Source organism: Daldinia decipiens (assembly GCF_022478715.1).
Source record: "Daldinia decipiens strain CBS 113046 unplaced genomic scaffold F4813scaffold_21, whole genome shotgun sequence".
NCBI lineage: Eukaryota > Fungi > Ascomycota > Sordariomycetes > Xylariales > Hypoxylaceae > Daldinia > Daldinia decipiens.
The window spans coordinates 355,457-371,195 of record NW_026054564.1 but is presented as its reverse complement, the minus strand read 5'-3'; the positions used below and the strand labels follow the sequence as shown (position 1 = coordinate 371,195).

At 45.5% G+C, this 15,739-nt stretch overlaps 6 protein-coding genes across 6 annotated transcripts; 4 read left to right on the top strand and 2 right to left on the bottom strand.

Moving 5' to 3' along the window:
* Positions 1-739: 739 nt before the first annotated feature.
* On the bottom strand, positions 740-2,111 carry F4813DRAFT_122874 (uncharacterized protein). Its single transcript, XM_049238619.1, has 4 exons — positions 1,956-2,111; positions 1,860-1,902; positions 1,169-1,801; positions 740-1,107 (listed from the first exon to the last, which is right to left on the bottom strand). Exon 3 carries the CDS (start codon positions 1,758-1,760, stop codon positions 1,245-1,247), a length of 516 nt encoding a protein of 171 aa, XP_049098691.1. The 5' UTR covers positions 1,761-1,801; positions 1,860-1,902; positions 1,956-2,111; the 3' UTR covers positions 740-1,107; positions 1,169-1,244.
* A 985-nt stretch (positions 2,112-3,096) lies between these two features.
* F4813DRAFT_397310 (uncharacterized protein) lies at positions 3,097-4,563 on the top strand (the record flags this gene model as incomplete). Its single annotated transcript, XM_049247930.1, has 3 exons — positions 3,097-3,264; positions 3,319-4,206; positions 4,261-4,563. The coding sequence occupies 3 exons, from the start codon at positions 3,097-3,099 to the stop codon at positions 4,561-4,563; spliced, it is 1,359 nt and encodes a 452-aa protein (XP_049098690.1).
* Positions 4,564-6,634: 2,071 nt separating this feature from the next.
* F4813DRAFT_122857 (uncharacterized protein) lies at positions 6,635-7,673 on the top strand. The gene has a single exon (XM_049238618.1). The coding sequence runs from the start codon at positions 7,025-7,027 to the stop codon at positions 7,568-7,570; it is 546 nt and encodes a 181-aa protein (XP_049098689.1). The 5' UTR covers positions 6,635-7,024; the 3' UTR covers positions 7,571-7,673.
* A 1-nt stretch (position 7,674) lies between these two features.
* Positions 7,675-8,924, bottom strand: F4813DRAFT_122843 (mitochondrial K+-H+ exchange-related-domain-containing protein). Its single transcript, XM_049238617.1, has 2 exons — positions 8,252-8,924; positions 7,675-8,184 (listed from the first exon to the last, which is right to left on the bottom strand). Exons 1-2 carry the CDS (start codon positions 8,686-8,688, stop codon positions 7,779-7,781), a joined length of 843 nt encoding a protein of 280 aa, XP_049098688.1. The 5' UTR covers positions 8,689-8,924; the 3' UTR covers positions 7,675-7,778.
* A 1,041-nt stretch (positions 8,925-9,965) lies between these two features.
* F4813DRAFT_122786 (uncharacterized protein) lies at positions 9,966-11,484 on the top strand. The gene has a single exon (XM_049238616.1). The coding sequence runs from the start codon at positions 10,237-10,239 to the stop codon at positions 11,284-11,286; it is 1,050 nt and encodes a 349-aa protein (XP_049098687.1). The 5' UTR covers positions 9,966-10,236; the 3' UTR covers positions 11,287-11,484.
* A 557-nt stretch (positions 11,485-12,041) lies between these two features.
* Positions 12,042-15,118, top strand: F4813DRAFT_122768 (Cullin-domain-containing protein). The gene is made up of 5 exons (XM_049238615.1): positions 12,042-12,465; positions 12,517-12,533; positions 12,583-12,662; positions 12,714-14,602; positions 14,719-15,118. Exons 1-5 carry the CDS (start codon positions 12,334-12,336, stop codon positions 14,905-14,907), a joined length of 2,307 nt encoding a protein of 768 aa, XP_049098686.1. The 5' UTR covers positions 12,042-12,333; the 3' UTR covers positions 14,908-15,118.
* Positions 15,119-15,739: the final 621 nt, after the last annotated feature.

Here is a 15,739-nt window from a genome sequence, read left to right as displayed (position 1 = left end):
TGCCGACTAGCCGGCAATGAAGACCTGGGTTCGGGTTTTCAAGAAATTACTTCTCGGACCTGCTATTCACTTTTCCGGATGGCATATCGAGAAATAACAATCCCATCATGATCAGGGCCATCCTAGTGACAGGGCTACCAGCCAATCATAGAGTCATGTTACCCATTTTGACGTTTTGAAGACCCCAGATCCACAAGGGGGGCTGTCATTTCCAATAGATCTCCCGACACGGCACCAACATAGCCTAGACTAGATCTGTTCACTTATCAGTTTCGATGCGACCCTGAGATCCCGTTCCTGGATATCGGATGTGTTACAGATACGACACACAGACCTCAGGTATGCCTGTATACTTCTTACATATGTCATGTAACTATACGCCTCGGTTACAGCTACACTGGAACTTGACATATCCGAAGTTGGTACAGAACACATGGTACTATTTCGGGCGCAATATTTGTGTTCGTCTGATGATATTGGGTCTAAACAAATTTGTTTCTTCGACTTACCGTATCCATGAGTTGAGCTTCCGTGCGCTATCATGTTAAGTCACATTGGGACGGATAGTTCTGTGTTTGATTTTGAAGATGTGCAAAATATATATTAAATAGAGTATGTACATGGAATGCAATGTTTCCTCTAAGCGTACCTGTGCTTATGTATAGAAAATCTCTATTTCCTACCTAGTTTATTCAGCTTTAATTTCAGGCAATCTGTAATAAATCCCACTCCAGGCCATCTCATAGATAACTGACGAATAATATATAAATCAGAAAAAGGGTCATTGCTACTGTATGTCTTGACTACCTAAATTAATATTTCTCTTGAGTTAAGACATTTGTGATATCTAGTTGAAAACAACCTTGGGTATCTAGGGACACAGATAAGAATTAAAATTTCAGTAGATTCTAATGTACAAGTCTATATGGACATATGACTCTGTCCATAGCTAGACATAATTTGACCTCGAAACTCGAACGATCGAGCATTTCGTCCTAGTCATATACTCTTAGTTCTTGTTCCGGCACTCCTTTCTAGCCACAATAGTGCGCTTGTTCTCACGGCTAGCCTGCTTGACAGATGCACTAACAGTACGCTTGATGATGTCTAGACGTCATTAGTAAATCATTTTTAACAAGTCAACTTTACTAGGTTAGGAAGAACTTACTAAGGTTGAAGTTGTTAAGGAGAATTTCCTGTTGGATGAGCTGCTCAATGGAGAATGAACTGACCAGACCAAGTTGTTAAAGCTGAGCAAGTTGCTGGAGTTGAAGGAGAAGCTGGATCTGGTTCCCGATACTAATGCCGCCAAGGCTACCGATATTGAAGTTGCAGATGCCTAGCGAGAGCATGAGATTTCCGATGTTCTCCTGAAGGTTGCCCTCAATATCATTCTCATTGGCGTCGTCGAGATTCTCCTCATTCTTATCATCATTCTGGTTGTCTTCTTCATTCTCATCTTGATTATTGTTCTCTTCGTCGGCATTTTGCTTATCATCAGCATTCTCTTCCTCCTCCGCATTGTTATTCTCGTCGCCATTGTCTTCGGCATCCTTGCCGGCTTCATCCTTGTTGTTTTCGCCTTGGTCGGCATTAACCACTTCGGTGCCGTTTCCAGCAGCCGTGCCATTATTTGCTAGCCCAGAACTCAGCACGGCAACTGAACGCTGATTTACGGCGAGTCTTTCTACGGCAAGGATGCTGGGCAAGTAGGCAATCAATGCCATGGTGGTGAAAAGGGGACCGGCCGTGAACTTCATTTTGTCGTTAGGTATGTATAAATATTATAATAAATATTCCGCTAGAAAGTTTCATATTAGCACATACTCCAGTACTATAGCCAGAGACAGAAGACATACTTTCAAACGGGGTTAAAGACAGAAGAGAATCGAAAGAGCGCAGCTATTATTTCGTCAGTTACGAGCCAAGAGATTCATGGTCTATATATGCTATACCTCTGAAATATACGGTATTAAGGAGTGTGGTGTTTGATAGTTTTCTTGAACGATAGGAGAGTAAGACTTCTCTGAGTCGGGGAGTGCGTGTATTATATCTTCACTCTCAAGTACTAATCGCTCCTATATTCCTACGACTCCCTTACGTCTTCATGTAAGAAGGCTCATGGGAACTTCAGCTTTGATTCCATGACCGAAACTTCATTCAGCTTGGCAGCGAATGTTATATTCTCGCAAGTCAGTCAATATCATATGTTACTTAATTAAGGAAGAGTAGGAGCATCGCCGTGATCTCAAGACGAGGACGCCAAGCCTCCTGATCTACTCGGAAGACAAATTGTCAGTGTTTTTATTTATTTATCAGACCATGCCATATGCACACATAGAAACACAGAAACACAGACTTCGGGTAATACTATCCGGGGTAGATTTTATTTAGAACAAGTTAATCTTGCAGGATCTCTTGAGAACTGGTTCGTATTATACCAGTTCAATAGTAGGAGGTATACTGGGCGAGGTCTGAATTGGTTCGGATGCGTGACAGGGCATCCCCACGCCAAGAACTATTCCTACCCGGGCGCTGTGTTTCCCGAGCTTTTGCCTCCTGTGTCCTAGGTACACATTCTGATACCGCAAACCCGCATGATCGTCATTCCGAAGTATGACCCAATAGCTTGTCCGTATGGATTTCGCTAGGCCAAGGTGACTGGACCCTTCACTTTGAAACCTAAGTAACTAGGTACTGATCATATATACCTACTTCACACTTACTGAATTGACTCGATACGCTCGTTTGTCTAATCACATCTTGTATTTTGTGTATAGGGATATGCCGTGCTTTGATGCAATCAGGCCTGGAGGATAGGTAATATCGAGGCTATGAAAGGGCAAGAAAGCTAGATACGTCAGAAATGTGATTTCTAGTAACCATATGTGCACCATATTGGGGAGTTATCTTGGTAGATAGGTACCTACCTCCTTGTATGCCTTAGGTATATCTCTAGCAAACATGTGAATATGGATATGGTTAGAGAATAATTTACTAACATCAACCACCTTTCTTAAGGTGGCGGTCACAACTCATCGTAACCCAAAACATTGGCACACTCATTCGTAATTTCTTTCTCATCCCTTATTTAATATGGAGGGGCCCTCTATCAACTGGTCTCTGAAACAATCTCTATGGTTTTGTGACTGTGATGGTTGCAAACAACCAGCTGTTCAAAGAGCTGGAAATTGTCCCCTCTGCAATAAACATCTATGTCAGACTCATGCACAGGATGAATGGCACAAATGTCCCAAGCCGGAGGCACGTAAATCATCGCTTCAGAATATGTAGTCGCACCATCGTTAACGTTTCTAGGAAAATTGGACCATGTACGCTTCTCAATATGTAGCCGCAGAAACTCGCCAAATAGATGAGCTATGCCGTAGAATAGATAGTGCTAAATTATGTGCACGCGCATCGTTGTGTAGAGGAGGAATTCCTTGCACTGCCAACTTATCAGCAAAGAACCTGCCAGTTATGATGGGTGGTCAAAACTGTCATGCTGAGATTACCTTTGACGACAACGTGAAATGGCTCGCTCGGTTCCGTCTGTCAAATATCTCATCGCCTCCGATAGAATGCCGCGATTACATCCTTCGAAGCGAGGCAGCCACAATGGACTTTTTACAGAAGCATACACGTATCCCCTCCCCGAAGGTTTTCGATTGGGCATGCGAATCAGACCCAAGCAACCCATTGGGACGAGTTGGCTATATATTGATGGAAAAGATGGAAGGGAAACCCTTGGATTGGCAAGGGGCAACCCCGCCGCAGAGAGAAAAGGTCATGCAGCAATTAGTTGATATATTTCTTGAGATCGAGAAGCATCCATTCGATATGATGGGGTCAATAGTCACAGCTAATGACCCAACAAGACACGAGATACAAGGCATTGCTCACCACGAAGTGTATTGTTTAGGAATTACAGGGCCCCTGGATCCTTTCCACTCTTCGCTAGAGGGAGCCGGCGCCCTTATAAAATTGTACCTTGCTATGATAGCGAGCGGCGAGATCGAGGCTAATCATCCGATAGATGTTTTCCTCATGCATCGCTTTCGTTTAGATCTTCTAAACGATATCGGGGAAGATGCTCCATCAGGGGGACCCTTTTTCCTAAAGCACCCCGACGATAAGGGCGACCACATCCTTGTAAACGAAGATTTCGACATCGTTGGGATGATAGACTGGGAGTGGTGCCAGACAGTTTCAAAGAAGAATGCATTCTCCTCACCATGTATGATGTGACCCGTTGCGAAGTTCTACGATGGTTCCAACGAGCTTGCTGAGGAAGAGTTGCGACTGGCTATGATCTTCCGTGAAAGAGGCCGTGACGATCTAGCCAAACACATTGTCGAGGGAAGGAAAGTGCAACGATTCTTCTTTGCTCTAGGTGCTGGTAGTGGATCCCATAATGATCGAGCAACAATGATCGATCTTTTCATGGGCCTTAAACGGGCCTTCGACTCTGGAGAGGAAGAATCGGAGGAGTGGAGGGCCAAAGCATTAGTTAGATGGAAGGACGACGAATTATTGCAAGTTTTATTGCAGAGATATACGTGAAGTATATGGTCTATGTCCTGTAACTATAACCCTGACTTTATAACCTCCTATCTGGAGAGACACCAATACAAGCAACTACATCGGATTTACTATTGGGTATTTTACCTGCGAGTAACTATAGGAACGGCTTCTTTGGAAGTTGCCACGAATAGATGGCGTGTTCCCATACAATTAGACGATTCTATCAACTCATACAGTCCCGCTATAGTATATAAGTTATTCTACATAACATTCATAATTCCACCATTCCTCCTAAACCAAATCATCCGCATCTCCATGCCAAACGAACGTGCGAGGATACGTCCCGTCATATTTAAGGTACATACTTCTAACCTGCTCAGTCCACTCTGCTCCCGTCTTGGTAACTTGACCTTATCTGCAGCTCGGATTTCGGGTCTCGGGGCTTGGTCCTGGAGATCCCGTGAGGCATCCCGCCGGAAAGCCAGAATAACAGGACGCAGCGGCAAAAACGTCGGGGTATGTCGCGCACATGACATTGGCCATCGTAAAGCCAGAAGACGAGCCAGTAACAAAAATCCTGATTGGATCAGCGTTGTAGGTAGGTAGTTAGAGCCTATTTTGTAATATTGGTAAGCCCAGTGCTGTCGCCGCCGCGATTGTGTGCAAGTGACTCTTCACTAGCAATATCCCATCAGTAATTGTCATGGATGGAACTGGGGAAAAGAGCAATAAACCCTCTGCTGTCAGCATATGAAGTGTAGTTAGTTTCTTATGAGTATTGAGGCCTCGAGAGTGTACAGCATATTCTGTCGACTGGGACAAGTTAGGTATACCTACGATATGTCCCGTCCGGAGGAAGAAGGGGCGAATGGTTGTGAGGTAGAGGTAAGTTTTATATGGCCGTAATAGCTTACATCTCTCAATTAGGTGCCGATAACATGGGTCACTATAGGAACATTCCGAAACCTAGATGAAGGAGGTTGCAATACCCAGCTCACAATGCTACTTTAACACTTCTTGAAGTATATTTCATCATCTAAAATGTCTGGATCTTTATCGAGTTGATCGGTGTCTACTTTCTCTTTGTGGAAACGACAGGAAAGACGAATTTGGAAGAGGTTGCAGCTATCTTGGATGGAGAAAGGGTGGAATCTCCGTTAGAAATAACTGACGAAGGTAGAACTGGGAACGCAGTCATAGCTATGGCTAATAATCACTACAAAGAGTGATACTAATGGTATCTTTTTGATTATTATCTGGGTTTACCTGAGGTGTTTTGCTACTTGTCCCGGGGAACGATTAAGCTAGAGTAAGTATTAAGGGGGCGGGGAAACGAAATGGGGATATTAAAAGACTGAAGGAAGCTATAATAAGGAGGTGCTTATATAGACTCTATTCATTATATATACGCGATGCTATCGTATAGCTGCTTATACTATATCTTCCGCAAATTTTGTATGTTTCGTCATGGCGTCAGCCTTTATAAGGATAGTAGCTCTCCAGGCTAAGCCTCCACCGCCGCAACCGGCCGAGAGCCGTGCGGAGGTTGATATGGAACTCGATCGCAGATAGCTGGTGGATATGATGACGCCTGGCATGCGAAAAGAATCCTCCATGATGAGGAACATGCCCTGCGGTATGCTATTAATCATCTCGAAGTAGTCGTCGCTACTATGGACAATGCCCTGGAGTATTTCCTAAGAAAACCACATTTATTCGGGCTCTGCAAAGGCTTAACCCAAGGAGTGGCCAACTAAGCCAAATTTGCGATGAAGAAGACAGTGCGACTATGTATCAGAACCGGGCTTACTAGAGCCAGTGATATGAACTCCGTCGTGGACTTCGGCTTGGGGTCGATAACAATTTGGTGTTGTGCGTATTTGAGATCCTATTATAAGAACATCGCGTGGGAAGGTTTCCTCCGGTCCAGCCATCCCATCCAGGTTTATGTATGTACAGTAAGTAAATATCGAATCTTTACAATCTTAACCTACATAAGGCTTTACATCGACAATTGTGGTTTAGTAAGATCCCGGCATGGCTTATCTTTGCCATTGAACGCAACCATGGTACTACGAGAGTGGGACATCAAAGGGTCAAAGGCCAATCCCAATACTCTTATTACACTCGAGCCACTCTAACCCCACGTAATTCAAAAAGACCTCCCTTGTTATAATTAGAAACGGTTTATCGAATGCTGTCCTTAAAAGGTCACCTAGGTGCCCATGCTGCGATCCAAATGCTCGATATCTTCGTCGAGGGCGACTCCATGCGTAGATAGAAGATAATTATGATTTTGCCTAAACTCAAATGTGCAAGCAAGGGGAGGTAATAATAATACATGAAACTGTGAGAACAGAGCGATCTAGCCCGCCGGTACCACAAACGACATATCGCTATCGGGGTGCTCGGCCTTTACCTTCTTTACCTTCTTTGTCCGGTGGATTCGACTTCATCCCTCTTCCAATCTGGCCTCTCCACGCTCCCTCAATCTCAGAACATGGAAATGGCTTCCTGGAGCGCGCCCCTGAGAGAACAATACGCGCCGATAATCTCCTCGCCCTTGAATCCGTCAAGACCCGAGGCATCGAAGCGACGCAGGCGGATATACTACGCCCAAGTCACCAGACGCGAACAGAGTCCGACACAGATACTGCTGCGCCGAAAGGCAAATGTCGCGTGGAGATTGATGTCTTCGAGGGATGGCGGCATCACGAATCGCCCCCAAACGATATACAATGGCACGAAGACCACGACGACTAAGCCACAGGAGAACTACTACCCCATCGGAACTATTGCGGAATACTATTTACGGACCGATTTGGAATGCCATGATTTTGGCCTAGGGGTGGGCTTGAGGAGGGTGGATATGGAGAAGCAAGCATTTGCTACTGGCGACTATCAAGGTGGCTCGCTACCAGACGCGTATCAGCTTTTGCACATGTTAACGACGTGGCGGTCAATGGCGACGATGGGGGTCTTGTGCATTGCTGGAGTTTTCTTGGCAATCCGCGTGGTCGGTATAGCTCAGGCTTGGCGAACGTGACAGTCATAACTATTGCTCATAAGAGTACTCTTTTTGAGGACTCCTGTCTGCTGCTCGGATACTATCGTAATGAGGAGCGAGGCCGATTTATCTATCCCCCCAACCAAATCCGGGTATCATTATTTATGGACTCGTGATCTTGTTATCATGAAATACCCTTTTGTCACCAGTTTCCTCGATATCTATTTGCTTTAATTCCGGCACCATGTCATTTTGGTTTATCCGTGTCGGGCGGTTTGGACTTCTCTTCCTGTCCTTTTTGAATCGTTGTCTCAACTTGCCAAATCGCCCGCTCAAGTTCAACTTCGAGCTCCGGTATCTCCAGTGCCTTTACGAGCTGTCGCCTATTCTCTTGCGAAAGTAGCATTCGTTCCTCGGCAGATTCTTGGGAACTACTGGTAGTTGATTTGCTCGCCCTATCCGTGTCTGCTATTTGTTCTTTCGGAGTAGGAGAGTTGGGGAGGAGTGGAGTGTAGATCGAGTCGAGTACTGGCGATGGAGATAAAGATAAGAGGTTGTTTTCGCAAAGAAACTGAATGTGTTTGCCGCCTGCGAGGGCTCGCCAATGCGACCAAGCTCGATACACTAGGTAAAAGAAAGGCAGGTTGGGGATCCTAATGGTATATTAATTAGAAGACTGTTAAGGTACGATGTGCCACTCAGACAGGATAATACACTTACACTGGTACAAGAGCAAACGGTGCACTGATAGGCATTCCGATGAAGCACCACATCAATCTAGTTTTATGCAACGCTTCCCGTTCTGTCCCAAGGGTTCGAAGGACGTTTACCGCCGTTGTTGTAGGTATTAGTGTTTCTGGGTAAATAAGATGGTTCTTATCTTTTCCTAGCACTTCTTCTGCCCTCCGTTTGGTGGATAGAGGAGGTACCGATTTAAGGCCCCATTCTTCGTAGGAAATTCTTTTCAATAGGGAGTTACCGTAGACCACGACTTTCTTCTGCCAACCTTTCTCTTGTTTCTCCCAGCCAGACCAAAGCTGTGCGGCACGAACCGTAGCCTTATCGACTACGGTTTGCTTACTTTTTGGTAAGACTTGAACCTTCTGGCAATATAGCAGAGTTCGCCGGGTTGAGATAGGGAGGAGAAAGAATCTCATTATAGCGGGTGAGGGGAGGATATTGTATTGCGACGGGCTTGCGACAGAAATGGACGAGGATAGCGGCGAAATGGATTAGAATAAAGAAGTCGCAATGAAGCCTCGTTTACTTCATCTCTCTGTAGACTTTGTGGAAATCATCGTGGTCACGTCAATGAGGTTTGCAAGCAGACAAGCAATGACGTTGAAAATGTAGATTTTAGACCCTTGTCGAATCCGGAGCAAGTTTCTACTTATGAGGCCCTGGACTTGTTAGGGTAGCAAATGAAGATTCTCTGGTGACGCATGTGCGCAGGGATAGGCTTTGTGGCTTGCATAATGTACGTAGTTGATTATGTACATCTTATAGAGGTACATACGTTAGGTAATGTCCATATTACGTGCTTACATACCTACATGTAGTACCTAACTACCTCCAGACCTTCAATGTTCTGTAAAGCTACCTAGATGTAATATATTGGATGTATGTAATTTTATAAAGATGTGATGGGTGCAATAGTATATGAATCTGAGTCTAATGAAAACTGTTTGGGATTTAATAGGTAGTTATTAAATATAGTGGCGCAAAATTTGGATGAACAGGGAAAATATAATAATAATAATAGAATATTCCCTGCTGTGAACTTCATGATACCTATAAACCTTAGGTAGGTATGCATGTATTGTACCTGTGGCTAAGACGATATAGCCCCACGGTCGGGTATGGATGTTAGGTGCCCGTCTAACGTATTGTAAATCGTGCTCCACACTGAAACGAAATCGATCCATCCCTGCGATTATACTATGTATGTATGTACTATGTAGTTCAAAAGCTATGGCCCCATATGACATCCTCTACTATTACATACATACCATCCCTGGTAAGTCTCCCCGGACAACGCGGTCCCTTGCTGTTGTACCTGGAGCTGACTTAAATTTATTCAAAAGCTATCGCAACTTTTTGTCATTTGACTTCTCAGCTGCTCCTTATCTCACCTGCACACAAAAGACCGCGTTTGTCGTGTAACCATATTCTACTTCCTTCTTCTTCTTCTTTCCGTCTTCGACGTATGTAATAACAAGTCGGCATTGTCTATTGTTCGTGGAATGGTTTTTGGAACTATCTGTTTTAAGTTATATTTACATACCAACCTCCTTACTTAGGTAGGTACATACTTTATCTACCTAATCTAACTTAGTCGCGTTAAATCCAAGCCTTGCTTTATCCTCGCTCGTCTTATGGTTATGCGCTTTGCGCTTTTCTCCGCTCTCGTCATTGGTGCCCATACATAGTATGCCGAAAGTTTGATGGAAGCTGGCGCCTACACAAACTCATATATACGTACACACGCCCGGCGTTATACATATCTATACCTTTGGAGCGGTTCTTTTTCTACTCGACACGCTAATTAGCCACCCCGCCTCTTCCGCGTCCTGATGACACAAGCTGCCCAATGTATGTGAGAGGATGACTAGCTATTTTGTCTGCTTATTCGACTATCGCCGCCCTACTTCGCCTTTATCCTTAGATTTTCGCATCCCTATGCCTCTACTACACCGAGCATTGCGATGACCCGAAATCCTTTGCGGACCACCGTGCCCGCTTGGGTGGAATTGTATGATGAGCACGCCCATGGGCCGAGAAAGGACAAACACATCAACCCTCCCCCACCAAGTGTCCGCCCGGAACAGAATAAAGGAAACCAATTAAAACGAAGGGTATCGAAGGATGGCTACATTGACTGGGTCGACGAAAAACATGATCGTGTATCTAAACTCCCTGTGTTTTTGAGAAAACGAGCCGACAGGCCGGGACGACGATGGGATCATTTGCGCACGGCAGAGCCAGTTATTATGGGACTCGGCTATCGAGCACCTAATGAAGATCCTTACGAGAGATGGCGGGATTTTATCCATTCGTCTTCCTATGGAAGAAATCCCGATGACGAGTACGAAGTGGTACCCTATGATGTCCTCGAACGACAAATGCCAGGCCTCGATCAGCCTGTACGAAGCCCATTTCATCCGTTAGATCCGAAGACCAAGAGAATATCTAGAAAGGATACGTGGGGGATGAAGATCTCGAATTTTGTACTGCGGCATCCAATAGCGCCGCTTATATTCCGTCTAATCGTTTTAATCACCACCATCGCAGCTCTTGCTGTGGCAACAAATATCTTCCAAAAAGAGAAGAGCCCAGAAACCCCCGACGACAATACCCCGGAGACTTCGCAAGCGATTGTAGCTATAGTCATTGACGCGATAGCTATTCCTTATATTTTATATATGACTTGGGACGAATATACAGGGAAACCCTTAGGACTTAGAGCACCAGCGCAGAAGATATCGCTAACGCTCTTGGACCTCATTTTCATCGTGTTGAAATCTGCTAGCACGGCACTGGCTTTCGAAGCGTTGGTGTATCATAGCGGGGACGGTCTGTCGACAGTTCCTGAATGGGCAGCAATGGAGAGATTGTCTTTGCATCTGGCTAGGGGTCTTGCGGCGTTGACGCTGGTAGGGTTGATCGCCTGGATTCTGAATTTCACTATTAATGTTTTCAGACTGGCAGAGAAGCTCGGCGGGATAGATAACGTAAATGAAAAATGGGTTAGGTAAATAGCTTGTAAGGATAGCGTATAAGGAGATGAATATACCCCAAGATGATAACGTTAATATTATTTAGCCTGAGGGTTTTGTAAAACATTAGCGGAATGTAAACAACTTTATTTGCGATGCTTGACCTTAGGTAGGTAGGTAGGCAAACTGTCTTGGATCAAAATGTCCAGGCATCGTTCTTTATATGCAACAGATGGCAGGCACACGACAGATGGAAAGCAATATCCTGTACAACATTGTAATCTACCTACATACCTACATGTATTCTATAGGTACCTAAGGTAGGTTAGGTACTTTAGGTAAGCCGTTGCCTCCTAAAAGGACTTGAGGAAGGCTAAGGTGACGTGGAGGGGTAGGAGTAAGGATATAGGAGTAAGGATACGCACCTACCTTGCGTTAGGTAAGTCGAAGTGGGGGCGGAGACTGGCAACCATTCGGCGCTAAACGGTTTCTAGTCAGTTGGCAGCCTTGGGGAGACCGGGTGATTTGCAGTGTCTGCCTTATTACAATTAGTGATGCGGCAACCTGAAATCAACTCCATCTGTTAATTCTCACTGTAGCAGCTGTGACATCGATTTTCAACTTCTTTTTGATTTCTGTTTCGATTCACTTTTTTTTTTTTTTAACTGTTAGTTCCTTTCAACACATTGTTTTATTTTCAAAATCATTGCGTCGCTAATTGTCCACCGAACAGTGAGCCTTCCTAGACTGAGGTCACGAGTCTGGAAGATTCACTACTCAAAGACAATGTACGTGCATTGTTTGTCTTGGTGTTCCTCCATCTTCCCTAGCATCCATAACATATAAAACTTTCCAGACCCTTGCACCGAATTTGCTTCACCACCATCTATAGAATATTCTCGTACCCTTTACACGACCGATTAACTACATCACTTTGATTGTCTTGTCTATTGCTAACTGAGTTTTGACATTTGCCTGTCTAGAGATCCGACTCCCACCTTCATACCCGAAAGCCATCTGCCTGTCTGTCCATAGTCCTCGTCTGGCACCCTCCTTGGGGGATATCTCTTCCGACATCTTATCACCATGTCCTTAACCGCGGCACGACCTATGCCTTCGGCGCCGAACCGAGAGGACATCGGCCAAACATGGGAGTACCTTCAGAGTGGTATTTCCAAGATTATGATTAATCTGCAGGAAGGAATGGATATGGGCACTGTGAGTCTCAGGTATTGCTCGCATGGTTTTCTCTGCTAACATCTTCAATAGTACATGGGAATTTATACGTGAGTCTTTCAGCCTTGTTATCTAATTGCACATACTAACGCGAAACAGGGCGGTGCATAACTTTTGTACATCACAGAAAGCTGTCGGGTTAGGTAGCTCCAATGCCGTAGGACAGGCTCACAGAGGAGGTAATGACGATCCATCCCGAAATCCACAATATTCCACTAACTTGAGCAAAGCGCATCTCCTTGGCGAGGACCTCTACAAGAAATTGAAGGAATACCTGAACAACCACCTCAATGGACTCTACGAACAATCCAAGGGACATGCTGACGAGGCCTTACTGGCATTCTATATTAGAGAATGGAACAGATATACGGTCGCCGCCAAGTACATCCACCACCTCTTTCGATATCTCAACCGGCACTGGGTCAAGCGAGAGATAGACGAAGGAAAGAAGAATACGTACGACGTTTACACTCTACATCTATATCAATGGCGCACCGAATTCTTTACACTGGTTAACAAGAAGGTTATGGATGCAGTACTCATGCTGGTGGAGAAGCAGAGAAATGGGGAGACAATTGAGCATAGGCAGATCAAGCAGGTTGTCGATTCATTCGTATCCCTCGGTCTTGATGAGCACGATGCAACTAAGTCGACTCTTGACACCTACAGATACCATTTCGAGAAGCCGTTCCTTGCGGCAACGGAGGAATTCTACAAGGCAGAATCTAAGCAATTTGTTGCCGAGAACAGCGTTGTAGAATATATGAAGAAGGCCGAGGCTCGATTAGCCGAAGAGGAAGAGCGTGTGCGCATGTACCTCCACAACGACATAGCGCTACCGTTGAAGAAGACATGCAACAAAGCCTTGATCGCTGACCATTCCGCAATGCTAAGGGATGAGTTTCAAGTTCTCCTCGACAATGACCGAGAGGAAGATATGGCCCGTATGTACAACCTTCTATCTAGGATTCCGGATGGGTTGGAGCCACTACGGCAGAAGTTTGAGGGTCACGTTCGCAACGCGGGCCTTAACGCGGTTGCAAAGGTTGCTTCGGATGCCGAGAAACTTGAGCCTAAGGTCTACGTGGAAGCTTTGCTTGAGACACATACCCGATATCAAGGTTTGGTCAAGCGCGCATTTGCCGATGAGCCGGAATTCACAAGGTCTTTGGACAATGCCTGTAGAGAGTTTGTGAACCGCAATGAGATCTGTAAGGCAGGGAGCAGCAAATCTCCCGAACTTCTCGCCAAGTATACCGATGTGTTACTGAGAAAGAGTGGGGCCGGCGTGGAAGAGGCTGAACTCGATGCTACTCTGACGCAAATCATGACCGTTTTCAAGTACATTGAAGACAAGGATGTATTCCAGAAGTTCTATTCGAGAATGTTAGCCAGACGTCTGGTGCACAGCAATTCCTCATCGGATGACGCTGAAACGAGCATGATAAGTAAGCTCAAGGAAGCATGCGGTTTCGAATATACAAACAAACTGCAGCGCATGTTCCAGGATATGCAAATCTCCAAGGATCTCAACACCGGATTCCGAGAGCATACCAAGGGCCTACAATCAGAGAAGCAGCCACTTGACTCTACGTACTCGATCTTGGGAACCAGCTTTTGGCCTTTAACGCCCCCTAATACGACGTTCAACCCGCCAGCGGAGATTCAAACCGACATTGATCGATTCACACTATTCTACAAGAACAAACACGAAGGCCGCAAGTTAAGCTGGCTGTGGCAACTCTGCAAAGGAGAGCTCAAGACCGGCTACTGCAGGCAATCAAAGACGCCCTATACTTTTCAAGTGAGCGTTTATCAGATGGCTATTCTTCTGCAATTCAATTCGAAGGATGCCCACTCGTACGATGATATCGCATCGGTTACTCAGCTGACTAGCGAGGTTCTGGATCCTGCCCTCGGTATCCTTCTAAAGGCCAAAGTTCTTCTTATGAAGCCTGACGGCGAGAAGCCTGGTCCCGGAAAGATGTTCCATCTTAACTATGATTTCAAGAGCAAGAAGATCCGTGTCAACCTGAACGTTGGCACCAAGACGGAGCAGAAGCAGGAGGAGGCTGACACTAACAAGACGATTGAGGATGACCGCCAAATGGTCTTACAAGTAAGTATTTACATAATACCCCCCCCTTTCCGCCTTTTAAAGCCTCCGAGCTCTCCAGTAATAGTACTACTATCTGGGCTATCCGTTTATGATCGAGGTGCTAATCAAAATTATAGTCTGCTATTGTCCGAATTATGAAGGCACGAAAGAAGATGAAGCACAACCTACTAATTACCGAGTGTATTACTCAGATCAGGTCACGCTTCGTGCCTAAGGTTGGTGATATCAAGAAGTGCATCGAGATCCTTCTTGACAAGGAATACTTGGAGCGTTTGGAAGATGACGATCTCGGTTATCTCGCTTAAGACAGACATGAGCCCTTAGTCTGTAGCAGAATTGCATTATACTCAGGCATATCCCCCCCGTATTCTTTCTCCTGGCATCCGTCGACGGCGGCGGCGGCGGCGGTTATATTCCTCATGACACATTGCGACGGTGGTGTAATAATGAAAGCCCGGAGGTTGGCTCTCCAAACGGACACTCGGAAGGCGCTTTTTTATTTTTCTTCCTGGTTCTTGGTTGGCGGGGCTGTCTGACGCGAGGTGGTTTTCGGAACGATCAAGTAGACTTTATTACGCGTTTAACGAGGCCTCGAGTTACTACAGAATGCGACGACGAGCTGGGCTCTTCCCACAATACGTTTGAGGGAGAGAGACCAGATCTGGCACGAGGAGAAAAGGGTTGTGTCGTGCGCAGAACGGAAACGCCTCGCTTATAGCACTGCAGCTAGCTAGCTGCTCCTTGCTTTGCCCCTCCTCCTCCACCTGTTTTCCTACATATACCTAGGCTTAGGTAGCTAGGCCGAAGACCGGGTCGTCTTGATGAGTGCTGGTGATGATACCTCAGGCGCCCCGAGCAGCCCCTACTGTACCATCTGGGTATGTGTCTAAATGGAGCCGCAAACCCCATAGATACGAATAAATACTCTATATCTACGTGCGCTAGTGTTCGTGTTGTGAAAATGATGTCTACTTTACTTTGGCATACCTGTGTTTAGTTTACTCCCTAGGTAGGTATCCATAGCCTCCCGGTGCCTAGGTAGGTAGGTAGGTAGTTTTCAAAGTCAAATAAAATAGGTCTGCGTGGAATAAGATTGCGGTCGGGCATTCTTCAAGTCACTTAGATACATACTTCCCC

Coding starts and splice junctions, on each gene's coding strand:
- F4813DRAFT_122857 (XM_049238618.1), top strand. CDS start 7,025: ATGGAAATGGCTTCCTGGAGCGCGCCCCTGAGAGAACAATACGCGCCG.
- F4813DRAFT_122843 (XM_049238617.1), bottom strand. CDS start 8,688: ATGAGATTCTTTCTCCTCCCTATCTCAACCCGGCGAACTCTGCTATAT. Junction 8,185..8,251: donor CCGTTTGCTCTTGTACCAGT/GTAAGTGTATTA, acceptor ATATACCATTAG/GATCCCCAACCTGCCTTTCT.
- F4813DRAFT_122874 (XM_049238619.1), bottom strand. CDS start 1,760: ATGAAGTTCACGGCCGGTCCCCTTTTCACCACCATGGCATTGATTGCC.
- F4813DRAFT_122786 (XM_049238616.1), top strand. CDS start 10,237: ATGACCCGAAATCCTTTGCGGACCACCGTGCCCGCTTGGGTGGAATTG.
- F4813DRAFT_122768 (XM_049238615.1), top strand. CDS start 12,334: ATGTCCTTAACCGCGGCACGACCTATGCCTTCGGCGCCGAACCGAGAG. Junction 12,663..12,713: donor AGGACAGGCTCACAGAGGAG/GTAATGACGATC, acceptor ACTTGAGCAAAG/CGCATCTCCTTGGCGAGGAC. Junction 14,603..14,718: donor ACCGCCAAATGGTCTTACAA/GTAAGTATTTAC, acceptor TCAAAATTATAG/TCTGCTATTGTCCGAATTAT.